The sequence below is a fragment of the Chelonia mydas genome, chromosome 21 (genome assembly GCF_015237465.2).
Source record: "Chelonia mydas isolate rCheMyd1 chromosome 21, rCheMyd1.pri.v2, whole genome shotgun sequence".
Taxonomy (NCBI): Eukaryota; Metazoa; Chordata; order Testudines; family Cheloniidae; genus Chelonia; species Chelonia mydas.
The window spans coordinates 17,450,661-17,476,304 of NC_051261.2; the positions used below are offsets into that span (position 1 = coordinate 17,450,661).

Below are 25,644 nucleotides of genomic sequence, written 5' to 3' on the forward strand. Positions count from 1 at the left end.
TTCCCACCAGGGCCATCCCTAGCAATTTTGGTGCCCTACACAGCCCCTCCCCGGCGGGCTAGCCCCAGGCCTCCCTGCGGGGGAAACCACCCCCCAGCACTCACCGGCAGTGTGGCTGGGAGCCAGCGGAGTGGAGCGGACTAGGCCTGGGTCACTCCACTTCCCGCTGCCCAGTGAGTGCGGGGTTGGGCCCGACCCCTGCTGCAGTCCTCAGAGGAAGGGGTGGAGTGGGGGTGGGGCTGGGGCAGAGCAGGAGTGGGAAGAGGCGGGGTTGGGGTGGAGCAGGGGCAGGGGCCTGGGGAAAAGCCGGAGCAGGGGCTGGAGCAGCACGCAGCTGCACAGGGCACCAGGAAATTTGGTGCCCCACATTTCCTGATGCCCTAAGCAGCTGCGTACTTTGCGTATGGGTAACTCTGTGCCTCAGTTCCCCCTCTGTGAACTGCCCGGCTGCACAGGAGAAATCCATGAAAGGTGTGAGGGGCTCAGAGGCTGTAGTGATGGGGGCCAGACAAATACCTATGATCCCTAGGAAATAGTTATCCAGGATAGAATTTATTAGGACAAGAGCCCAGGAATCTTTCATCACACGTGTGGTGGACAGAGCCCTGGCTCTGCGTCTCAGCTGAAAGACGGCCCCGCCAGCGGCACGGCGCCTGTGAGCGCTTTCCTGGAGCACTGATTCAGCGGGGAATTCGCAGCTATACAGGCGTCCCCATTACCTTGCTATGAATCATGTGACTTGGACTCTTATAACAGGCCCAACAGCAAGGTGGCATCCAGCCCCCCAGGAGAGAATTGCGCGGTGGTAGGTTAGAGCGAAGGAGAACGAACCCCTGCCGGTTCAGAGATCAGGTGACACGGGGCTGCCCCCTGGAGCCCATTTCATGCATGGCTCTAATCTCCTGAGCAAGTCATCAGTGCATGAGCTGCAATTCTGGGCAGAGCTGGCAGCTGCTGGGAGATGCTGCCAGGCCATCAGCTCAACACCTGGAGCTGCTGGCAGCTGGGACCAGCCCTCTGCACCCCAGAGAACAGCACACGGGGCTGGAACCCCCTGTTAAACCAATGCAAGGTTATTCCCTCCAATTGCTTTAAATGCCCCATGGCAGGCTGGGGACCAACCTGGTAGATCAGAGCAGGTGCTTGGCTCAGCGGGTGATTTGGGCTCTTTTAGTTTCTTCCCACCTGCCAGCTCCCCCTTGCTCTTCTCTGACCGCCCTGCTGTCTGTCAGAATCGTCTAGGTGTTGTGGAGCCTGCAGCTGAACCTGTGATCCCGAGCAGAGTCTCCCCCTGGGACCTCCTCCTCCTTGCTCTGGGCAGGAGGTTTCTCTGGGTGCAGCCCCAGGGAGCAGCACTAAAAACCCGTCAAGACGGGGAGGGGGCAGGTCACAGTATCCTCCGTGCAAGGGAGGGATGGATCATGGCAGCCCCACTGAGGGGCGTTGGATCGCTCAGGAGGCCAGGCTGTCTGACCAGCTGTGGAGGTGGATGGTGCTGCTCTGGTGCCTTTCCCTTTGGGGGCGGCTACTGGTGATCAGCTAGCTAGTCCTGTCCGTGCTCTAGCACAGGTTCCCACCTTGATCCCACCCCCAGGGACCCTAGCCAGCCTCCAGAAGAAGATCCTGGAGTTTTTCTGGCCAGGAGCGTACTGGGTTTCTCTCTGTGGGTGTCCTGAGCCTCCCCCTGGGCCTATATTCACAGTCAGGAGCATCCGTTCAGCTGTCCAGGCCTGCAGAGACTCCTTTATGGTGATCATAGTCCGGCATGGAGGGTACTCCGATACGACTGGCAGCTCTTTTATCTCCACCCGACAGGTCTTCCCTGGCACCTATCTGAGCTGCTGTTTCTCTGCCAGGACCTGGAAGCTACTCTCAGTGACCACCGAGGGGGAAGGTCTCCTACCAGAAACCCTACACAGCCCACACCTTTGTGAGCAATGGGTGGTGTCCCCCTGGGTGCGCTGGAGGCTGGTCCTGGCTGGTGCCACCACAATCAAAGACCTCCTGGACTACGGTGGGACTGGGTAGAGCCCGTGGTGCTCGGCCAGCACATGGGCATGCCCGCTTTGTGCATCCGCGTTGTGTGCGCTGGGAGGTGAGGGCGGCCTTGTCATAGATATTAAGGTCAGAAGGGACCATCATGATCATCTAGTCTGACCTCCTGCACAATGCAGGCCACAGAATTTCACCCACCCACTCCTGCGATAAACCTCTCACCTATGTCTAAGCTATTGAAGTCTTCAAATCATGGTTCAAAGACTTCAAGGTGCAGAGAATCCTCCAGCAAGTGACCCGTGCCCCATGCTACAGAGGAAGGCGAAAAACCCCCAGGGCCTCTTCCAATCTGCCCTGGAGGAAAATTCCTTCCCGACCCCAAATATGGCAATCGGCTGAACCCTGAGCATATGGGCAAGATTCACCAGCCAGATACCCAGGAAAGAATTCTCTGTAGTAACTCAGATCCCACCCCATCTAACATCCCATCACAGGCCATTAGGCCTATTTACCATGAATATTTAAAGATCAATTAATTGCCAAAATCATGGTATCCCATCATACCATCTCCTCCATAAACTTATCGAGTTTAATCTTGAAGCCAGATAGGTCTTTTGCCCCCACTGCTTCCCTTGGAAGGCTATTCCAGAACTTCACTCCTCTGATGGCTAGAAACCTTCGTCTAATTTCAAGTCTAAACTTCCCAATGGCCAGTTTATATCCATTTGTTCTTGTGTCCACATTGGTACTGAGCTTAAATAATTCCTCTCTCTCTCCGGTATTTATCCCTCTGATATATTTATAGAGAGCAATCATATCTCCGCTCAACCTTCTTTTGGTTAGGCTAAACAAGCCAAGCTCCTTGAGTCTCCCTTCATGAGACAGGTTTTCCATTCTCGGATCATCCTAGTAGCCGTTCTCTGTACCTGTTCCAGTTTGAATTCATCCTTCTTAAACATGGGAGACCAGAACTGCACACAGTATTCCAGGTGAGGTCTCACCAGTGCCCCGTATAATGGTACTAACACCTCCCTATCTCTACTGGAAATACCTCTCCTGATGCATCCCAAGACCGCATTGGCTTTTTTCACAGCCATATCACATTGGAGGCTCATAGTCATCCTGTGGTCAACCAATACTCAAGGGACCTTCTCCTCCTCCATTGCTTCTAATTGATGCGTCCCCAGCTTATAACTAAAATTCTTGTTATTAATCCCTAAATGCATAACCTTACACTTCTCACTATTAAATTTCATCCTATTACTATTACTCCAGTTTACAAGGTCATCCAGATCCTCCTGTAGGATATCCCTGTCCTTCTCTAAATTGGCAATACCTCCCAGCTTTGTGTCATCCGCAAACTTTATTAGCACACTCCCACTTTTTGTGCTGAGGTCAGTAATAAAAAGATTAAATAAGATTGGTCCCAAAACCGATCCCTGAGGAACGCCACTGGTAACCTCCCTCCGGCCTGACATTCACCTTTCAGAATGACCTGCTGTAGTCTCCCTTTTAACCAATTCCTTATCCACCTTTCAATTTTCATATTGATCCCCATCTTATCCAATTTAACTAATAATTCCCCATGTGGCACAGTATCAGACGCCTTACTGAAATCTAGGTAAATTAGATCCACTGCGTTTCCTTTGCTAAAAAATCTGTTACTTTCTCAAAGAAGGAGATCAGGTTGGTTTGGCACGATCTACCTTTTGTAAAACCATGTTGTATTTTGTCCCATTTACCATTGACCTCAATGTCCTTAACTACTTTCTCCTTCAAAATTTTTTCCAAGACCTTGCATACTACAGATGTCAAACTAACAGGCCTGTAGTTACCCGGATCACTTTTTTTCCCTTTCTTAAAAATAGGAACTATGTTAGCAATTCTCCAGTCATACGGTACAACAGATTCCTTAAAAATTCTTGCTAATGGGCTTGCAATTTCATGAGCCAATTCCTTTAATATTCTTGGATGAAGATTATCTGGGCCTCCCGATTTAGTCCCATTAAGCTGTTCGAGTTTTGCTTCTACCTCAGATATGGTAATATCTATCTCCATATCCTCATTCCCATTTGTCATGCTACCATTATTCCTAAGATCCTCATTAGCCTTATTAAAGATTGAGGCAAAGTATTTGTTTAGATATTGGGCCATGCCTAGATTATCCTTGACCTCCACTCCATCCTCAGTGTTTAGCGGTCCCACTTCTTTTTTCTTTGTTTTCTTCCTATTTATATGGCTATAGAACCTTTTACTATTGGTTTTAATTCCCTTTGCAAGGTCCAACTCTACATGGCTTTTGGCCTTTCTCACTTTATCCCTATGTGTTCTGACCTCAATAAGGTAGCTTTCCTTGCTGATCCCTCCCATCTTCCACTCCCTGTATGCTTTCTGCTTTTTCTTAATCACCTCTCTGAGATGCTTGCTCATCCAGCTTGGTCTACAACTCCTGCCGATGAATTTTTTCCCTTTCTTGGGATGCAGGCTTCCGACAGCTTCTGCAGCTGTGACTTGAAGTAATCCCAGGCCTCCTCTGCCTTTAGATCCATAAGTTCTTCAGTCCAATCCACTTTCCTAACTAATTTCCTTAATTTTTGAAAGTCAGCCCTTTTGAAATCAAAAACCCTAGTTGCAGATTTATTTTTGTTAATCCTTCCGTTCAGTTTGAACTGAATTAGCTCATGATCACTTAAACCAAGATTGTCCCCTACAACCATTTCTTCTGTGAGGTCCTCACTACTCACCAAAACCAAATCTAAAATGGCATCCCCTCTAGTCGGTTCAGCAACTACTTGCTGAAGGAATCCATCAGCTATCGCATCTAGGAAAATCTGAGCCCTATTATTATTACTAGCACTCGTCCTCCAGTCTGTATCTGGGAAGTTAAAGTCTCCCATGATCATGCAGTTTCCATTAGTGTTTACTTCATTAAAAACATTAAAAAGGGCTCTATCCGTATCCAAATTAGATCCCGGCGGCCTATAGCACACCCCAAGCACTATCCCAGGGGAGGCTCTAGTAGTTTTCTTCCCCAATGTGATTTTTGCCCAGACGGACTCTCTTATCCATTCCATCGCTTCTTATTTCTTTACAGTCTACCTCCTCATTGATATACAATGCTACTCCACCACCTTTGCCTTTATTTCTGTCTTTCCTAAACAGCACATACCCTTCAATACCCGCAGTCCAGTCGTGACTACTATTCCACCATGTTTCTGTTGTCCCTATAATATCTGGTTTCACTTCCTGCACCAGTAGCTGTAGTTCCTCCATTTTGTTACCTAGGCTCCTCTCATTGGTGTACAAACATCTTAATTTTTGCTGTTTGGCCTCGCTCACATTCTTTACCTGATGAGGCATGGTCATTCTACAGCCAGTATGACCAATTAGACTGGTATCCACACTGCCCTTCCTCCTTATGTCCATTCTCCTACCCACGGCTGTATCCTTTCTTACTTTGTTTTCTTCCCTCTCAATGCTAAAATCCGGCGTGGAGATTACCTGGACATCTCCCAACCAACCATCTCCCCCAGATTCCTAGTTTACAGCTCTCTTATCAGTTGTGCCAGCCTCCATCCTAGAAGTCTATTTCCTTCCCTACTCAGATGAAGTCTATCCCAAGAGAACTGCCCTCTGTCCATGAATGCCTCCCAGTGGCCATACATCCCAAAGGCCTCCTTATAGCACCACTGCCTTAGCCATCTGTTGATAGTCATAATCTTGTCACACCTTTGTTGCCCTTCTCTAGGAACAGGCAGAATCCCCTACTTCGCTCACTGTTCTCGAGCGTGTCCTGCAGGAGGGTGCTCCCCACCCACCCCTAGCCCACTTGAGCTTCTCATCAGACCCCTGCCCTGTGTGAGACACAGGCCCATTGACTGTTCACTACTCTGTGTCAGCAACTCTGTCAGGCCTGACATACTCACTACACCTAACACACTGTTGCCATGATAATATATCCAAAAGGTGGCATGTCGTATGTCATTGAAAAACTCATATCTCACTGATCACTAATATTCTTGCCTGATGTCTGTAAGGGGGGTGTACAAAGGGTTATGGATATGTGCTAGGATTATGTTCTTAAAACGTGTTTGGCAAGCAATGCATGGACTTAGGCTGCCTTAGACAAAAGAATGTGTACTTGCTTGTATAACCAGCCTGGTCTCAGGCAGAGACAATGAAGGTACATTTACATATAAGGTAAACAAAGCTATCAAGCAGGGGTGGAGCCAACACAGCATCTACACCCCAGAAGAAGCAAGAAACTGTATCTGGGGATACATTTCAGAATAATCCATTTCAAAGGTTTACTGGGCTCTAAAGACAGGGGGTCTGACCCTCAAATGATACATATTGAATCAACAGATTGTATACAACGTTACTGTGTGATAGAAGTGTATGGCATGAGATCTTTTAGGAAAGCCTGTAATACCCTAGTCTGCATTAACACTATAGCAGGCATTATGGATACTCATCGATATTACACTTTAAAGTTGGTGACCAGACATAGGGTTTTCTCCCAGGTAGGAGGGAAGGCAGCTACCTGTCTCCAGTGTAAATTAAGCCTTATGGAATCAAAACAATGGAAGCCCCATTTACATATGAATCAGCAGGGGGATGGGAAACCCACAGGAACAGAAGAAGAGCAGGAGGTCCTCCTGCTTCTTGGAACAGGGTCAATGAGCTTTGGGAGGTGTAAGCAGAAACAGAGAGCCATTCAGGTATCCATCTCTTGGGGGATTCCAGGGGCCGGAGCTCTTGAGCTCACAGAACGTCTGAGCCTTCAACCAAGGGGAAGGATTGTAACGTGCTGAAATTAAGTTTTAGTCTTAGAAGCCTATTTTTACTTTTGTTTGCTTGTGCTTTCCTTCTGTCTTTATTCCCTACACTTGGTATCACATAATCCTATATCCTGTTGTTAAATAAACTTGTTTTACTTTTACTATAAACCAGTTCAGGCTGTGATTGAAATCAGAGTGTTTGTCAAGCCCCAGTTAAATTATATTGTCTCTTTACAGGAGCAGCGAACTGAATAACTCCTAGGAGTGCTACAGGCGAGGGCTGGACACTGCAGGGAGACGTCTCTGGGGAACTCAAGAGCTGGGGGTCATTGTCTGTTACCTGGCAGGCAAGGCTTGGACTGGCAGAGCCCTGAAGAGTTTGCTGGCCAGGCAGCCTGCTGGGGCGTCAGGAGTTAGAGACACAATATCCTGTATTGGCCCAACTTCTGCTGGTGGGAGAGACAAGCCTTTGAGCTACACAGAGCTCTTGTTCCGATCAGGAAGTTGGCACACAGCAGAACTCCCACTTGCTGAGGCTGAGAGGGGTAACACTGTAACTCCAAGCCTGGAAACCCTAGCAGACTGTTACATTGGCAGATGGCATTGGGAAATTCGGGAGTAGGAGGATGTTGTGGTCACTAAAATGATTAGGGGTTTGGAACGGGTCCCATATGAGGAGAGATTAAAGAGGCTAGGACTTTTCAGCTTGGAAAAGAGGAGACTAAGGGGGGTATGACAGAGGTCTATAAAATCATGAGTGGTGTGGAGAAAGTGAATAAGGAAAAGTTATTTACTTGTTCCCATAATATAAGAACTAGAGGCCACCAAATACAATTAATGGGCAGCAGGTTTAAAACAAATAAAAGGAAGTTCTTCTTCACTCAGCGCATAGTCAACCTGTGGAACTCCTTGCCTGAGGAGGTTGTGAAGACTACACGGTTTAAAAGAGAACTGGATAAATTCATGGAGGTTAAATCCATAAATGGCTATTAGCCAAGATGGGTAAGGAATGGTGTCCCTAGCCTCTGTTTGTCAGAGGGTGGAGATGGATGGCAGGAGAGAGATCACTTGATCATTACCTGTTACGTTCACTCCCTCTCGGGCACCTGGCATTGGCCACTGTCGGCAGACAGGATACTGGGCTGGATGGACCTTTGGTCTGACCCACTATGGCCATTCTTATGTTCACCCTGCCAGGAGTCACCAAGGCAGGTGGGAGTCAGGGTGTGATCTACATGCCTGTAGGCTGGCTGTTGGTGTCAGAGCTCTGAGCCATGGCAGAGTAGCATTTGAGGCACCTAGAGTTGCAGGGCAGGTCGTGACACAACCCCTTACTGGTCTGGGTTGAATTCCAAAGCATCACACCCCGCAAGCTTCTGCAGTTGCCCCTGACACACTCCCTGAGTTGACTGAATGCCATCCAGCTGGTCTGTCTCCGAAGTGCACCCAGAGAACATCCTTACATGCTCATGCTTCATACCATCCACTTCCTTTCCCGTGTCTCACCCCGACACCGAGTGGCAAGAGGAGCTGCCATCTGCAGAGGGTGGAAGCTCAAGTGTGACAGTCTAAGCTCCACCCTAATTCCACAGCCCATCGGGGGGTATTAGCTGGTGGATCCTCCATGGAGCTGTGAGCATGGGCATATGTCTGGCATGGTTCACAGAATCCCCTGACACCCGTCCCTTCTGCAGCAGGAGAGAGACCCTGGTGCACATCTATGCAGAGTGTGCCATGCTGCAGCCCCTCTTCTGGCTGCTCCAGGACCTCGCGGAGAATCTGGCTGCACTTTTTCCCGCCCTGCCTCATCTATGCACATCCCATCCATGGCCCCACAAAGTTGCAAGACCACCTCGTCTACCTCCTCCTGGTGCTGGCCAAGATGGCCACCCATCACTTCAGGAGGAGGAAGCTGGATGGGGGGTGATCTGGGCCTGTTTCCAGGCCCTTGTCCAGTCATGCCTCTTCTGGGTGGCGTCCGCTGACACCTTTGAGTAGTGGTTGGCGCTCTCGGGTAGATAAGGGGTGGGGCGTCACCAGCCAGTGAGATGTAAGAACGAAGAGATGTGAAGTGAGAGCTCCGCTGCGATATCGTGTGAACCTTGTTTGATTGCACAATTGTGAAAGTGTACTTGTGTTTTAAGACTTGGTGTAAGCAGCGACTAATAAAGGACATAGTTATACTAAGACTGCGGAGGATGGTGTGTGTGCGTGTGCGTAAGATGTTCCTCGCCTGGGGTGCCATTTAGTCTAGGGCCGGTCCTGGCCGCTCTAGTCATATTGAAACTGATGAAGTCATATCCATTTACCCTAGCTGAAGATCTGGCTCCAGGTCTGGGAGCTGGGCTGGAGTAAGTCCATGAAGGGTTTTAAACAACAGAGGCCCAAAATTGCTGCCTGGTGAAACTCTAATAAAGTCAGTGGTGTCAACCCTGAGAGAAGAATGGCAACTCTGAATAGGGCCCTGCAATGATGTGGGGAAGGGGCATTTGGGGAGGCCAAGAATTACTCATGGGGCGGGGGGTGCTGAAAATTGCAAGAGCTGCTATTAATATCTGTAGTGTAATGAGCTCACTGGTGTGTCCCGGCTGTTTTCTGCTGGATGGCTTCAGAACTGCTCAGCTGGGGGTCATAAGCACTATACTGCTAACAGCTAATGGAGATTCTCCTTTAGCTCCCCTGCTCAGCATTACAGCTAAAGTTCCAGGCACAGACAGAGCTACAGCTGAAGGGGGGGGGGGGGGGTCCTGCCTGCAGTAAACTGGCCTCGGGCTGTAGACCAGAGCCTCCCCTGGCAGGACTCCAGGGCAGGCAGAGCGCCCTGGCTGGGACCGCCTGGCTCCACGCCTGGGTTTACCACAGAGCCCGCTTTCTTCTCCCAGGCCCTGGGGCTCATCCGCTGCTTCCCCGCTAGCCTCCGGCCCCCCGGGATCAGCATGGCCTCAGGTAGGGCGAGGGGCTGGGGGCTTCTGTACCAGTGTCCACCGCGCTCCCCCCGCTTGACTCCTCCCGCGCCGGGCCCCCTTCCCCCTCGAGCCTCCCTCCCCCCGCCCGGCCGCTGCTGTTCGCCCCCCCACGCGGGGCGCAGGCTGCAGAGCCCAGCGGCGGCTTTGCAGCCGGGGGGGGGGGCTGCGGTCGGCCCCCCCGGCGGAAGATCCGGGGCTCGGCTCCTGTCGCGCAAAGGCGGATTGTTCGGTTCCTCTTTGTCTTTCCGCCTCGCTTGTGCGCGGACACCCGGCGGGGGGGGCTGGTCTCCAGCTCCCCCCGGCAAGAACTGAGGCGCTAACATCCTGGGCCGGGGGCGTGTTGGTCCCATTGACTCAGCCGGGCCTTGGTCTGGCTCCAGCTCAGCCCCCGCGCTGCCCTCCGCGCACCCCCCCCGGCAGGGCCGTTCCGCGCCGCCGAGGGGGGCCGAGCGCTCCCCCGGGGCAGGGGGGCTGCCCAGTCCCCGCGGGTTCCTGGGTCACGTTTCCGGCTCCTCGATCACACCTCGCTGGGAATCATCCGCAGTTCTCCGGCAGCGGCTTGGAAATGGCCCTTCAAATCGCAGGGGCTCCTTGCTCCAGCCAAAGGCCCTGGCCCGACCCCGCCCCTGCTCGGGGTTCGGCCCGAGGGGCGGTGAAGATTTCCTCCCCTGAAATGTGCAAACAGAAACATTTCCCCCGGGGCACCAGGTTCCCAGGGCAGCTCAGCAGAGCCCAGCTGCCGGCAATTCCCCGAGCCAAAGGTGACGCAACCAGCTGTTGTGAAATCTCCAAGCCCCAGGCTGGAGCCAGAATCAGCATCTAGACAGAGCGCCAGATTCTTCCTTTTATTGTTGTTTCTGTTAGGGCAGCGTGATGCTTTTTGGGGTGACCTGAGGTGCCTGGGGCAAATCACTCCCCTCTGCTTACAGGGGGCGAGGGCCTTGCCTGTGCCCACCAGGGGAAAATCTCCCAGTTCTGCTGGCTACTGGCACCGCAAGCAGTGGGCTCTGGGCGCCCTGAGCCCCCCTCTGTCCGCGGGCTAGCAATAAACATATCCCACTGTTACTTGAGAGCCTGGTTCCTCTGCCTTCTGGACACCCGCAAGGCACACCCATCCGCTGCTCCCTGGATGCCCTGCACCTGGTTCCCCAGCCTCCCCTCAGCTCCCTGCTCTCCTTAGCTCACAGCACTGAGATGTGGCTATTCTAGAACCAAACAGGTTTATTTAACAGAGCTTGAGTTAAAGATTCAAATAAAAGGACACAGGAGGTCAAAGGAAAGGTAACATGCAGTCTACAGCCCACATGTATTAACAAGTAACAAGTCTCTTTCCTGGAATAAGGTATTCCTCACCCAAAGCTGAGTGCTTGTTCGGCTCACAAAGCTGAGATCCACCTTTCGTAAGGCGCTCCGGCTGGCAGAGTGTCTCCTCCATAATGGATAACTCCTGGGGCTCTTCATCTCCAGCACAGTTACAGACTGGCTCTTCCCCCAGAGGCCCCCTGTTCAGAGACATTTCTTGGGGTTCTTTTGTCTCTGTAAATCTTCAAGCTTGCACCTGGTCCAGACAGTAAACACAGGGCTGGCTCCCCTGATGTCCATTGTTCTCGGTGTTGATTGAGTGAGACCTGCCTCGCCTCAGGTGACAAGTTTCATTTCGACAGGCCTGAAACCCAGCACCCCGCAGGTTACATGCTCTAAAACTCTCCCACACAAATATCCTGCAATACCCCAGAAATCAGCGAGTGCTCGGCACCCAACCCCCTTCTGTGAAATAGCGAGAGGACGGTCAGACCCAGGGGTAATCTATCTGCCTGGGCATGTCTCTGTCACAGGTGGTGCGAGGTGCCGCACACACAGCAACAGACAGTCCTTGCCCCAGAGAGCCGAGAGTCTAAATCAGTCCCCAAACTTTTAAGGATCACACCCTCCTGTCCACACCCACCCACCCCCTGGAGCCAGTGGGGCCGCAGCTCCAGGAAGGGAGGAGGGACTCGGTAAGGGGGCTGCAGCTGGGGGTGGGTCTAGGGCTGGAGTGGGGCTGTGGCTGGGGGCGGCAGTTGGGCCTGTGGCCAGATGCGGCTCCACTCCTGGCCTTGCGCCCAGCCTCAGCCCCAGAATGGAGCTGCGGCCAGTGGTGAGGCTGGGGGCTGGTGCAGGACCGTCAACAGAGCCTCACTTAGGCTAGGGCCAGGGCCAGGAGCTGGGGACGCAGCTGGGAGCAGGACTGGAGCACAGCTGGGGGTGGAGAGGGGATGGGTGTCACTCCCCCCCTACCCTTGTGAGGGCTGGCCTGGGTCCCACTGCGCTCCCCCAGACATTCCTCTGCACCCCCTTAGGGGAGCATGCCACACACTTGGGGGACCTCTGGTCTAAATAGATATGACAGGCAAGGGGGGGGGGGAACCGAGGCAGAAATGGGTGAAGTGTTGCCCATGGTCACCCAGTGGCAGAGTCAGCAAGAGAACTCCTAGTCCAGTGCTCTCTCCACTAGGCCATGCTGCCTTTTCCAGAGTATTTTTACTGGTGATGACGCAGGTGGGGAGGACCTGTCCCAGCTGTTCTGTTCCTATCCACAGTGGATCCCCTTTTCATGACTCTTGTTCTAGCACTGCTCGGAGCAGAATGTGTGGGACGGGGCTGACGCCCTCTGAAAATACCCTTTGGGGAAAGCAGAACATAAGGCGGTGTAAATCTTTGCCTGTCCTGCAGATCAGGATGGGAGTGTGACTCAGTGGTTAGCACAAGGGGTGGAGGTGGCAGGACGACTGGGTTCCGATTCCGGCTCTGATGCCGATGCACTGCTGTGTGTGACCCCTCTGCGTCCAGGGAATGGAGTCTATCAGGGTGGGTTGGAAAGCGCAATGGCTGTGGGGCACGCCAGGATCCTCAGAGGAAACATACTGTTCTGTGGGGAGACCCCTGGCAGGGGGGCCTGGCTTGCTCCTCTCCTGCTCCAAGCCCTGTCTCAGTGTGGATGTGAGAGGGTAGATCTGCCTGTAAATGCCACCGTGGGCAAAGACACACCTCTGAGGCATGTGTTTGTGGAGGTGGGCAGGCACCAGGGTGGGGTGGGGTGCCAGGAGCCCCCATATTCCACAACTGCCCATTGCAGTTCTTTCTCCTCTCCTCTGAAGCTGCTGGCCCTGGCCTCTGGCAAAGGCCAGAGACGGGGCTACAGGGACCCCCGGGGCTCAGCGGGCCTGGAAACAGCTGTGATCAGACAGGCCTGGGTGGGGAAGCTGCGGGGGAGCCCCCCAGGGGCGCTGGAACTTTTTTGCAGTGGGGGGTGCTGCCGATGGAAACCCTGGAAACCAGGTCTTTGGTGTCTGTTAGTTCTACTTCGGCACCCCTAGTTCCAGCAGCACTGCCCCCCTTTTCCATCCAGGCATTGCTCCAGACCACGCTCCTCCCCTGCGAGCAGGGGGGCGCCACTTCTCGGTGGCCGGGGCCTGGAGGCGGCGGGTTTCGCTCCAGCCCCGCGCTCGCCGCACCAGTCATCAGCCGGGGAGGGGCGAGCGGGCCGCGCAAGCTCTGGGCAGCCGCCGGCTCCGCAGCTCCGGCTCGCCGGCCGCGCACGGAAGCGAAATGTCGGCGGGCGCCGCGGCCCCCCGGGGCAGGCCCCCCTTCCAGAAGCGGGGCAGCCTGCAGGCCCCCGCCGCCGCAGGTGAGCGCCGGCCGGGCCCCACGCCTTTGTTCCGCGCGCGGGGCCGGGGCTCTCCGCTCGCCCAGGGGCCGCGGGGACGGGCGGACGCGGGTCGCTGGTTCCCCTCGTGGCCGTGTGGGCCCGGGCGCCGCCGCCGCGGGGGATCTGGTGACCGTGGGCGTCTGGCTGGGGGCGCCGCTGCGGGGAGGGGAGCAGCGGTGGCAGAGGCCAGGGATGGATCGGGCCGCGGGGAGGAAAAGGGGACCCCCGCGCCCCCCGTTGCGCGTGAGTGTGGGGCCGGGAGCTGTGCAGGCGCGTGTGGGGCCGTGTGGCGCCGCCTGCGGGGGGAGCGGGCAGGAGGCAGCGACTGTCGTGATGCGGGCTGGGGGCTGGGGGCCGGGTTCCCCGCCTGGCTCTGGGCAGGAGTGCGGTGCCATGGTTAGAGCAGGGGCTGGGGGCCGGGTTCCCTGCCTGGCTCTGGGCAGGAGTGCGGTGTCATGGTTAGAGCAGGGGCTGGGGGCCGGGTTCCCTGCCTGGCTCTGGGCAGGAGTGCGGTGCCATGGTTAGAGCGGGGGCCGGGGGCCGGGGTTCCCTGCCTGGCTCTGGGCAGGAGTGCGGTGCCATGGTTAGAGCGGGGGCCGGGGGCCGGGGTTCCCTGCCTGGCTCTGGGCAGGAGTGCGGTGTCATGGTTAGAGCAGGGGCCGGGGGCCGGGTTCCCTGCCTGGCTCTGGGCAGGAGTGCGGTGTCATGGTTAGAGCAGGGGCTGGGGGCCGGGTTCCCTGCCTGGCTCTGGGCAGGAGTGCGGTGTCATGGTTAGAGCAGGGGCTGGGGGCCGGGTTCCCCGCCTGGCTCTGGGCAGGAGTGCGGTGTCATGGTTAGAGCAGGGGCCGGGGGCCGGGTTCCCTGCCTGGCTCTGGGCAGGAGTGCGGTGTCATGGTTAGAGCAGGGGCTGGGGGCCGGGTTCCCTGCCTGGCTCTGGGCAGGAGTGCGGTGCCATGGTTAGAGCAGGGGCCGGGGGCCGGGTTCCCTGCCTGGCTCTGGGCAGGAGTGCGGTGTCATGGTTAGAGCAGGGGCCGGGGGCCGGGTTCCCTGCCTGGCTCTGGGCAGGAGTGCGGTGTCATGGTTAGAGCAGGGGCTGGGGGCCGGGTTCCCTGCCTGGCTCTGGGCAGGAGTGCGGTGCCATGGTTAGAGCAGGGGCTGGGGGCCGGGTTCCCTGCCTGGCTCTGGGCAGGAGTGCGGTGCCATGGTTAGAGCAGGGGCTGGGGGCCGGGTTCCCTGCCTGGCTCTGGGCAGGAGTGCGGTGCCATGGTTAGAGCAGGGGCTGGGGGCCGGGTTCCCTGCCTGGCTCTGGGCAGGAGTGCGGTGCCATGGTTAGAGCAGGGGCCGGGGGCCGGGGTTCCCTGCCTGGCTCTGGGCAGGAGTGCGGTGTCATGGTTAGAGCAGGGGCCGGGGGCCGGGTTCCCTGCCTGGCTCTGGGCAGGAGTGCGGTGCCATGGTTAGAGCAGGGGCCGGGGGCCGGGGTTCCCTGCCTGGCTCTGGGCAGGAGTGCGGTGTCATGGTTAGAGCAGGGGCCGGGGGCCGGGTTCCCTGCCTGGCTCTGGGCAGGAGTGCGGTGTCATGGTTAGAGCAGGGGCTGGGGGCCGGGTTCCCTGCCTGGCTCTGGGCAGGAGTGCGGTGCCATGGTTAGAGCAGGGGCCGGGGGCCGGGTTCCCTGCCTGGCTCTGGGCAGGAGTGCGGTGTCATGGTTAGAGCAGGGGCCGGGGGCCGGGTTCCCTGCCTGGCTCTGGGCAGGAGTGCGGTGTCATGGTTAGAGCAGGGGCGGGGGGCCGGGTTCCCTGCCTGGCTCTGGGCAGGAGTGCGGTGCCATGGTTAGAGCAGGGGCTGGGGGCCGGGTTCCCTGCCTGGCTCTGGGCAGGAGTGCGGTGCCATGGTTAGAGCAGGGGCTGGGGGCCGGGTTCCCTGCCTGGCTCTGGGCAGGAGTGCGGTGCCATGGTTAGAGCAGGGGCTGGGGGCCGGGTTCCCTGCCTGGCTCTGGGCAGGAGTGCGGTGCCATGGTTAGAGCAGGGGCCGGGGGCCGGGGTTCCCTGCCTGGCTCTGGGCAGGAGTGCGGTGTCATGGTTAGAGCAGGGGCCGGGGGCCGGGTTCCCTGCCTGGCTCTGGGCAGGAGTGCGGTGCCATGGTTAGAGCAGGGGCTGGGGGCCGGGTTCCCTGCCTGGCTCTGGGCAGGAGTGCGGTGTCATGGTTAGAGCAGGGGCCGGGGGCCGGGTTCCCTGCCTGGCTCTGGGCAGGAGTGCGGTGCCATGGTTAGAGCAGGGGCTGGGGGCCGGGTTCCCTGCCTGGCTCTGGGCAGGAGTGCGGTGTCATGGTTAGAGCAGGGGCTGGGGGCCGGGTTCCCTGCCTGGCTCTGGGCAGGAGTGCGGTGTCATGGTTAGAGCAGGGGCCGGGGGCCGGGATTCCCTGCCTGGCTCTGGGCAGGAGTGCGGTGTCATGGTTAGAGCAGGGGCCGGGGGCCGGGTTCCCTGCCTGGCTCTGGGCAGGAGTGCGGTGCCATGGTTAGAGCAGGGGCCGGGGGCCGGGTTCCCCGCCTGGCTCTGGGCAGGAGTGCGGTGTCATGGTTAGAGCAGGGGCCGGGGGCCGGGTTCCCTGCCTGGCTCTGGGCAGGAGTGCGGTGTCATGGTTAGAGCAGGGGCCGGGGGCCGGGTTCCCTGCCTGGCTCTGGGCAGGAGTGCGGTGTCATGGTTAGAGCAGGGGCCGGGGGCCGGGGTTCCCTGCCTGGCTCTGGGCAGGAGTGCGGTGTCATGGTTAGAGCAGGGGCCGGGGGCCGGGATTCCCTGCCTGGCTCTGGGCAGGAGTGCGGTGTCATGGTTAGAGCAGGGGCCGGGGGCCGGGTTCCCTGCCTGGCTCTGGGCAGGAGTGTGGTGCCATGGTTAGAGCAGGGGCTGGGGGCCGGGGTTCCCTGCCTGGCTCTGGGCAGGAGTGCGGTGTCATGGTTAGAGCAGGGGGGTGAGGGCCGGGGTGCCTGGGTTCCTTCTGTTCCTAGCTTTGAGCCATCCCCAGTGAGTTAGTGGCTGTTGCCCCATTTGTGAAATGGGGGTGATGCTCCTCGCCTGCCTTCAGCGAGTGCTTTGAGATCCTGGGCTGAAAGCTGCCGTGGAAGAGCCAAGTGTTATGTCCTTGTGAGCCCTGGCTGGTCTGTGGGTGTGTGTGTGTGTGGCATGGGTCTGTGGGCACAGAATACATGGACCAAACCAAAATTTGGGGTCATTTCTGAGGCCTGGAACACTGCCACCACTACTTTTGGGGGCCACACAACATTCTCCCTCCACTGTATTCCAGGTCCCCCAGTCTGCAAAGGCAGCTTGCTACAGAGATGCCAAGCCTTGGGCACACCTGGCTTGCGGGGACCTGGGCAGCATCCTCTAATGTTGGGGGACCTGGTCCCTGACTTTGATGTCAGCTCTGCAGGCCAGGTAACCTTGGGTCCTGTTCTCTGGCCACAGGATACTAGTGATGCCTGTTATAGTCAGTGGGGGCTGCTTGTATCTTGTGGTGTGAGAATCATGCCACTTCAGCACAGACTTCCAAACTTGACCCCTAGGGGGGCTGTGAATGTTGGGTGGGTCCCTGACACCTTTGGGGGTGCTGTGCACCCAGCTTGTCAGGTGTGGGTGCACGTGCCCCAGAGCGAATGCCATGCTAGGTTAGATGGAATCCAGCTTAATACTGAATCTGGCCATTGTGCCATCTAGTTCACTGTCCTATGTCAGTCTCGGGCACCGTAGTATCTGAGCGCCTAAGCAGCTGGCATCCTGATGTGTCAGAGGCAGGCGGGGAGGGAAAAGCCCATAATGCACCTAGCTAATCTGCATGTTGGTGTTGTGTTGTGCCCTCATGGTGCTGTGTTGCATGGACACATTATTCTTATTCATTTATTTATCATCTGTTACCATCGCGCCTAGAAGCCCAGCTGACGCTGATCAGCATGCTGTGTCTTTGGGGGAGCGTGTATTCATATGGCTGTGTCAGATGCACACCCTGATGCTAACCTGTGTCTGTGTGTATGTGCGTGCGTGTATGTGCTGATTGCCCTGGACACATGGGGATAGAGATGTGTGTAATTCTGCATGTGGATCAATACCTTGTTTTTCTTGCCTGTAATTATAATTCCTGAAATGGGTAGCAGCCTCCTTAGTAACATGCCTGGCAGGCCGCAGCCCGACAGCGCTTGGTGAGGCATGTCACTGCATTCCCCGCTGTGCGCTCCTTCGCATGGGGAGGTCAGGTTACAGAACCTGCACGGCTCCCACAAGGCAGAGCCACCTGGGCCAGGGGAGTGGAGAGGCTGACTAGAGGAGGAGGAGGTCAAGGCAGACAGGATTCCAGCAGAGGAAGAGTCACTGGGTTGCACCATCCCTCTAGGGTGTGAGGAAGGTGGTGAAATCAGCATATCTGTGATGCAGCTGGTTCTGGGACTCAGAGCTGGTATGGACAGGGCACTGCTGTGAGGAAGCTCATGCTGGTGAGAGCCTACTGCCAAGGACACACTTTGCCTCATGCAGACAGCTGAGGTGGGTTCTGCGAGTCCCCTGGGCTGTGGGAGGCATCCTGCAGACAGGGAGCTGACTCGGGCTTGTGGGGCTGTAGATGTTCAGGTTTGGGCTGGAGTCTGGGCTCTAGGACCCTGTGAAGTGGTCCTGTGTCTACACTACAGTTAAACAGCCCCTTAGCCTGAGCCCTGCAGGTTAAGAGTCAGCTGGCACAGGCCAGCTGCGGGTGTCTAATTGCAGTGTAGACACACCCTTAGAGGAGATTCCAGCTTGGCTGCACCTCGGTATGAAGCTGAGACCTGCAGCCCAGGGATGCTGGGCTTGGGCAGAAGTCACATGAGCTCCAGGGTAACTGAGGAGATGGGGTAAGGGCTGATGGCTGACCCAGGTCTTTGGGGCACCTATTTGATATTTGCTGGCAGGTTCCTGGAGAGTCAGTGCCTAGGTGCTATCTGTTTCCGTGCATTGCGTGGATCCGTGGCCCTTGCTCCCCGAGGACGCAGCAGCAGAGCTGTGTCACCTGCTGCCTAGACTCTGCCCCTACGCCCACTCCAGCCTGGGGAAGTGTGGGTTTGAGCCGGGCCCAGGGAGTCTGCTGGTTTCTGCTGAGCAGATGGTGGGCTCGAGCCCCACATTTGTGGTTGTTCTTAATCACAGGTTTCTCGGTGCCAATTCCCCCTTCAGGACCCTAAATCTGACCCTCCCCCAGCTCCAAGCTGAGCCTCTCCTTGTCCTGCTTCCTCCCTGTGCTCCCCTGAGATCCCTTCCCTGCCACCCTCCTGCCATAGTGCAGTCTCTGGCAAGCATTGCTCCTTGCCAGATTCCATCCACCTCCCCTCCCTTCACTGCCACTGCTGCTTCCCAGCATGAGATCTGAGGCGGGGCGGGTGAGAGGGGGTGATGTGCAGCAGGGAGTGCATGAGGGGGGCCAGGAGCTGCACTGCTGCCTACTGGTCAGAGATGCCAGCTTTCGCCCTAGGACAATGACTGCCCTTCGAGGTGTACAATGCCTTAGGCCTTAGTGGGGGATTGGCCCTGCTTTGAGCAGGGGGTTGGACTAGATGACCTCCTGAGGTCCCTTCCAACCCTGAGATTCTAGGATTCTAAGGCATTTTATGAAGGGTTAAGGCCATTGGTTACTGACACAGCCTGGATTAGTAGAGAATTCTTTGCCGCATTCTCAGTGAGCAAACCCCGCTGGATGGTAATTATTCCAGGAACTGTTAGTCAGATGCTGCCAGCGCTCTAGAAAGCGTGGGCTCCCGAGAGCAGGAGCACGCTAATATCACAGCTACCTGGTCGCCAGCTTGGGTTAAAGGTGCCGATGGGAAGCCTTCATGAGAAGACGTCCTGGGGTTTCTGGGACTTGGATCCTGTAGTCATAAGAACACTTAGCACTTATTCACTTCTCAGTCACAGCTCTCAAAGCACTATGCAAATCGTAGGCAAGTAGCACTGTCCCCTTGTTTACCTGGTAGGGAAACTGAGGCACAGGGAAGCGATTCATCCTAGGACACACAGGTAGCTTGGAGCAGTGCCAGGAGTTGAACCCAGGGACCTGATTCTCTGTCGCTCTACAGCTCATGCAGACACTGGGTATAGAACATTACTGTTCTGATTCACACTTATGTTGAACTGGTGTAAATAATGGCACAAGGGAAGTGGGAATAATTGGGTGGATGGTCTTGTGACTGCTAGTGGATAGGGAGTGGTCTAGTTGAATTCTGTGATACCCGAATGCTGCAGAGATGCTTTAAAGTGTCCCATAAACCCCTCACAGGCACTTCAAGCTATCCCAGATCAGCCTGTGGGGGAATCCAACACCCTACACACACGGTGCTTGGGGACCCTACTGAAAGGCCTGTGGTGAACTTGCTCTGGTACAATAAGCCTGTTGACTTGATTGGCCTATTGCTACGCTTCTGTGTTAGAGAGTTTTTCTCCCTGGCAGGAGGGCAGGTTAGTAGCTACTTAGGCAGTGCAACCCCACAGTTAGTAACAAGGAACTGGAATCCAGGACTCCTGGCTCTGTCACTGGCTTGCGGTGTGACTGGGCGAGGCACTCATCTTTGCCTCAGTTTCTCCATGCGTTCAGTGACTTGCCTACCTCCCAGTGATGACATCATCGAGGAAGAAAACAATTGGAAAATGAAGAAAAAGAGTCTGTCTGCCAATGCTACTTGCAAGGCTGCCAAAGGGAGACAGAACGTTAAGACCCGCTGTCAGGTCCTGGTTTGTTTGTAAAGTGGGCAGTGAAAGTTTAATAATCACACTTGAGTTCCACTTGCAGCCATTTACTTGGCCAGTGATTTTCCACTGACTCAAGGGCTGGAAAAGACCCCTCAGGCTTCCCTACTCCAGGATAGTCTCCTATGTTGTTGCTAGCACAGTGTCAACTGTAGCATGGATAGGAGGCAGGAAGGGGACCATTCTGACTGTCTGCACAGCCCTCCCTGAGCCGGAGCGCTGCAGAGCGGCATTTGAGGAACCTGACCTTGTGCAAGGGGCTGCAGCAGGAGGTTGCAGCCGGGTTGCATAACGGGGCTCCTTCCCCACGTTCTTTGCAGGGGTGGATTTGCGTGTGTGCTGCAAGCAGTCGCTCCTGAGCTGGGGACCCCTGCCAGCTGGGCCCGGAGGCCAGTGAAAGAATCTGCTGAGAGAGGAAGAGGGGAATAGCCCAGGGGGACTGGGTTGGGGAGGGAGAGTGGGCATCTCCCATTGGGGGAACCCTCCTGGAAAAGAGGGTTTGGAGGGTGCCCCAAGGTGACTCTCATAAGGAGACAGGCTTGGCTCAGGGACGCTAACAGGGGCGGAATGGGAGCAGAGTTTGAGCCTATATAGGCTGGAGCGAGAGGGAGGAGCTGGCAACCGAGGGCTCCAGGTGCAGCAGAGAGGCGTAGGATTTGTGGTGCGCCCCTTTGGTGGTGGTGCGCTGCGGCCCCATGGCTAGGCTCCAGGCAGGCTGCTTCTCAGCACCAGCCTGTTCCATCTCCGGGGACAGAAGCTGTTGTCGTTAATCCCTGCGTGGAGATAAACCAGCCATCTGGGAGCGGAGCCGAGGCCGCAATTGCAGCGATGTGGTCCCAGCCAGGGCTCCAAACGCCGGCGCTGGGTCCGGAGGGCCTCAGGAGCTGGGAGCCCAACTGGAATCACTGGAAAGGGGCCCGATTGTCACAAAAGATGAACACCTGCAACTCAGGTGCTCACTCCCTGGAACACCTGGGCCCTTTATGGTATCCCCAGATGGACACCCCAAATGTATCAGGGGAGCTGTGTTAGCAGTGGCTGCCACCTGCTTCCAGCTACCAGGGTCCCCCCAGACCTGTGTTTGTTCTGTGAAGCCATGGCTGGAGCTGGGGCGTGGCTGCCAGGGTCCAGGGTGGGGAGTGGGAACTCCCGTCTGTGACTCATTGCTTGCACCCCAGTGCCGATGGCCAGACTTGTTTGCCAGGATGTGAGGCAATAATCTCACCTCACAGGTGCTGAGCCTGGGGCTGTCCCAGCTGGTGCTTCCTCAGGGCTGCCCATTCTCTCTGACATGTGTACCTCAGTTTCCCCATGTGTTCAGTGACTTGCCTACCTCCCAGTGAGGGCTGCAATGAATGAATGTTTATGAAGCCGTGTGAGAGCCTTGCAGTAGGTAAGAGAAGGGCAGTGTATTATTTTAATAGCATCTTTTTGCACAAAATGATGATGTCATTGCCAGGGGTGCTTGCTGCAGCCGCGCCTGATCGGCCCCCCGGGGGCTGTCCCCCGTGAGCCGTGCTCAGGTAGGAGGCGATGGGGTGCTCTGTTGGGAAGCAGTGGCACCTGACGTCCCAGCTCTGGGTCCTCCTGACCTGAGGGCAGTATCTTGGCATGGCTGCCCCGCCTCCCTCACCACTGCTGCTGGCTGTTGCTCTCCCAGCCCTGGCTGCCTCCCCTCCCTCTGTCTTGTTAATAAGCAAGCAGCGGCATGCTTGAAGGACAAATCTAAAGGCAGGGCCTGAGGCCAAGCGCAGCCTGATCTAGGGTGTTCTGAGCCCACTTGGGGTGCAGAGAGCAAAGGATGAATCTGTCCTGATATTTCCTTACCCTAGATATTGGGTGGATCATCCGATCCCAGCCCAGCCACTTCTCACCAATCCCCTGCCCCCTGCTTGGACCAAAAGATGCTAAATTAGAGCCAAACGCTGAGCACCTGAGACTCCCGTCAGCTGAAGTCCAGGTGCTCAGCATCCCCTGCCCCCGGAGCTGAGCCTCCGTTCTTCCCCGGCTGTGGCAGGTGGGGGGTCCAGCCGGGTTTCGGAGCTGTTGCCAGGTGTTGGGAGCAGGCAGTGGTGGAGTGCTGTGTCATCGGGGCGCCCCGAGGCCTCCCTCTCGCCGTCCGGAAGGCAAGATGCCGCCCTAGGCTGGAGTCCAGCCCGGCGTGGGGAGCAGGGAGCTATGGAGTAAAAGGCCTGTCGCTAGCTGCTCTGTAGCTTTCCATCTCGGGGACGGAGCGAAGTGCGGGCCGGGCACGTCCATTCCCTCCGCAGGGAGGGAGGCAGCAGCTGCTCCTTCTAGGTCCCTGTGCGTGTTTCATTGGTAGGTGGCTGCAGCACCAAGAGCCAGCCCTGGTAGCCAGCCGCACCCAGCAGTAGCCCCCACCCCCTTCAGCGACTGGGCCTCAGCCCTACAGGGGGGCATTAAACCGAACAACCAGAGTGAGACTTAATCTCCTCTCCTAACGCTAGCCCTGCCCTTGGCTTGTCCACTGCCTCCCTCAGTAACTCCAAGCCCCCAGGGGCTAGGGGAGGCCAGTGAGGTCAGACTTTGCCTTGTTGTGACTTGGGAGGAAATGGTGAGAGCGGGGTCGGGGCTGGGAGCCAGGACTCCTGGGTTCTGTTCCCAGCTCTGGGCAGGTAGGAGGGTCTAATGGTCAGAGCAGGGAGGATGGGAGTCAGGACTCCTGGGTTCGACCCCAGCCCAAGGAGGGAAGTGGAGTCTAGTGGTTAGAGTGGGGCGGGCTGGGAGCCAGGACTCCTGGGTTCTGTTCCCAGCTCTGGGAGAGGAGTGGGGTCTAGTGCATCAGAGCAAGGGGTGTGGGAGTCAGGACTCCTGGCTCTTTGCTCTGGCTACAGGATAGGGTTTGGGGGTCAGATCGTTCTGTGAGTTGCACGCCCACCACTGGCCGGCAAGTGAGCCTGCGCTGGGTTGGCATGTTCTTGTACCCCAGGCCCGGCCCGGCCCTCCCGCCTGGGTAGCCTTGGCCAGCTGGGACACAGAGCCGCACAGGCTGAGCCAGATGCTCCAGCGCTGGGTGCTGCCAGGCTGGAGATGGATGGGCTGAGCTGGCGCTGCGGGCTCAGGGCAGCAACCTGGGCGCTGGCAGGAGGGCTCCTTGGGTACCGATGCTGCCTCGTGGGTGAGCCAGGCCACGCGTGCTGGCTCTCTGCCCAGTTCGCAACCCAGTGCTTCCGCCGCCTTGGGAGACAATGTCTCAGGGCTTTGTCTGCCTCTTGTACGGGGCTGAAATATTTCTGGTCTCCGCCCCCCGGCGCGTGGCTACGTTTGGTACAGCCCAAGCCGGCTTCAGAGCTGGAATCCTGTGGGATTGCAGCTGCACGGAGGAGGCTGTGAAACGCCGGCTGCAGCCGTGGCCGGAGCCGTGTCCAGCCCATCGCCCCTTGTCTGCGCAAGGCTCCCCCCGGGGCCTGCGCTTGCTGCAGCCGCGCCTGATCGGCCCCCCCGGGGGCTGTCCCCCATGAGCCGTGCTCAGGTAGGAGGCAAGGGATGCTCTGCTGGGAAGCAGTGGCTCAGAGAGGCCCTGATGTCGCAGCTCTGGATTGTGTCTGAGCAGAGGAGCCTGCAGGTTTTGGGGGGTACCAGGTGTGAGGAGGGATGGGAGATGAAGCCCTGCTGGGGCACTGTGCTGTGGATGCTGGGGAGGAAGCCCTTCTAGCAGAGCCAGCCATATAGGCAAAGGGGTGCGGGTAGGGGGCCGGGGTCTAGGAGTGGGGTATTTGCAGGGGCAGTAAGTCCCATGGGGGGGAGAGGCTCTGTTCAGTGTCATTGCATGGGTGGTACCAGGCTTCTGGAGCTGGACAGTTATTTTTGGAGGGTGGTGGGGCAGCCCATCCTTCCCAAGGGGAAGGGGTCGAGCAGGCAACAGCCGACAGACCCAGCTGCATTGGCTGCTGGAAGCCAGGAGCTTCTTGTGTGGAGTAGGTCTGTGCTGGGGTGGCCTGCGCCCTGCAGCCGTGAGGGCTGAAGGACCATGGGGGTGCTCAGCAAAGGCAACTTCTCTCGCCACCCCACCCCCCGCCAAGATGGAGGCTGGGAGAGGGGAGCGCGGATGGGGAGATGCAGCTGCATAGGGCAGGACTGGGTGCGGGGAGCAGTGCAGGAGCATTCAGGTGTGTTTGGAGCGGTGGCGGGGGGCTGGGGGGGGAAGGAGTTTGGGTTGCTGACACAGCTGAGGCTCTGCTGCAACACTGCAGGGCCTCCCAGGCGAGGCGGCTGCACTAGGATTTGGGATCCCCAGAGACTGATGGTGGAGATTTGAAGGAGTCCAGTGGATCTGGAGATCCTTGCCTGGAGGCTCTCTGAGCTGCAGCCCCTACCTGGCCCAGTGGCACACTCATTAGCTAACGACATGTTTGCTCTCGCTGGGCTTCCCAAGTGCGCGCTCTCAACCCAACGCAGGCACTGTCCACGTGCCATTGCCCTGGGGGGCAGAGCCAGGGGTTGCCAGGAGTCAGGAGAGCCTGGCCCTCGTTGGCTTGGATTAGCCAAGCCCTGTCCTTGGGGCTGGCCCCACTGTGGCTGCCCAGCACCAACTGGTTCACCGAATGAATTGATGGCACGTGCTGTGCATGGAGACCATTAGGAGACACGTGAAGCCATTGACAGCTGGAAGAGGAGCTTTTCCTTTCAGCCAGTGCCAGGGTTGGCCATGGAGCCTGAAAGGAGAACTCCAGTGGGGTCCTTTGCAAACACCCCTCACCCACCCCGGCCAGCATTCAGCTAAAGCCCAGGGAGCACTCTGGGTTGGAGGTCTGATTTAACCCTTTCAGCAGCCCAAAAGGGGCATCTGCAGGGCCGCCCCATGCACAAATACACCCCCATTGAGCGATAATCTGGCTATGAAGCAGAGTCCAGACATAAAGGGGTTAATGGGTCTAAGGGCTCAGCCTTTTGGCATGAGAGAGCCTAGTTTCCCAATGAGCCCTGACTTATATCCAGAGCGGTGATCTCAGAAGCTGAGTAACTTCAAAGGGATTAAACTGATCCTCCTCTCGCCACCCAGACCTGCTAAATCAGTGCAGTGGTTTCAAAACCCACTGGATAGTTAAGAGGGGTAGGAAGTGTCCCTGGCTTAGAAGCGAGACACACTGAGCTGGTAGCCCAGGGGGACGCTGGCTGCTGCATGCTAATAGCACCTTCTGTCCCCAAGGACCCCACAGCACTTGACATGAGGTATAAACAAGAATTGCCCCCCCGCCCCGCCCATGCCGCTGCAATGCAGCCACCTGTTGGGTGGCTCAAAGCAGCCGTTTCCGGTGCAGGGCAATGTCACAGCCACTGAGGAAAGGAAATGAAGAAGAGTTGAAACTGAGAAGGGGGGAAGGACAATGGAGCTCCAGGCAGCCAGGGTTTCAGCTTCATTTCTTATCTGAAAGATGTTGCCCTCGGGACACAGCACACACACACACACCCCCAGGTGTGGATTCCTCTGTTTGCAGGGG

At 57.0% G+C, this 25,644-nt stretch overlaps 1 protein-coding gene across 6 annotated transcripts in view; it reads left to right on the forward strand.

The window, feature by feature from the left end:
- The first annotated feature begins 9,594 nt into the window (after window positions 1-9,594).
- Window positions 9,595-25,644, forward strand: part of AMPD2 (adenosine monophosphate deaminase 2) — a 44,616-nt gene continuing 28,566 nt past the window's right edge. Inside the window, exon 1 of one of the 6 annotated variants that reach the window (XM_043533724.1) lies at window positions 9,595-9,722. In XM_043533724.1, the coding sequence (XP_043389659.1) occupies window positions 9,713-9,722 (10 nt within the window). In that variant the 5' untranslated portion in view covers window positions 9,595-9,712. Of the gene's footprint in view, window positions 9,723-12,855; window positions 13,410-17,936; window positions 17,957-23,541; window positions 23,676-25,644 lie in introns of those variants that run through there. The other 5 variants (XM_043533726.1, XM_037885021.2, XM_043533725.1 and 2 more) reach the window with 5 other exon arrangements.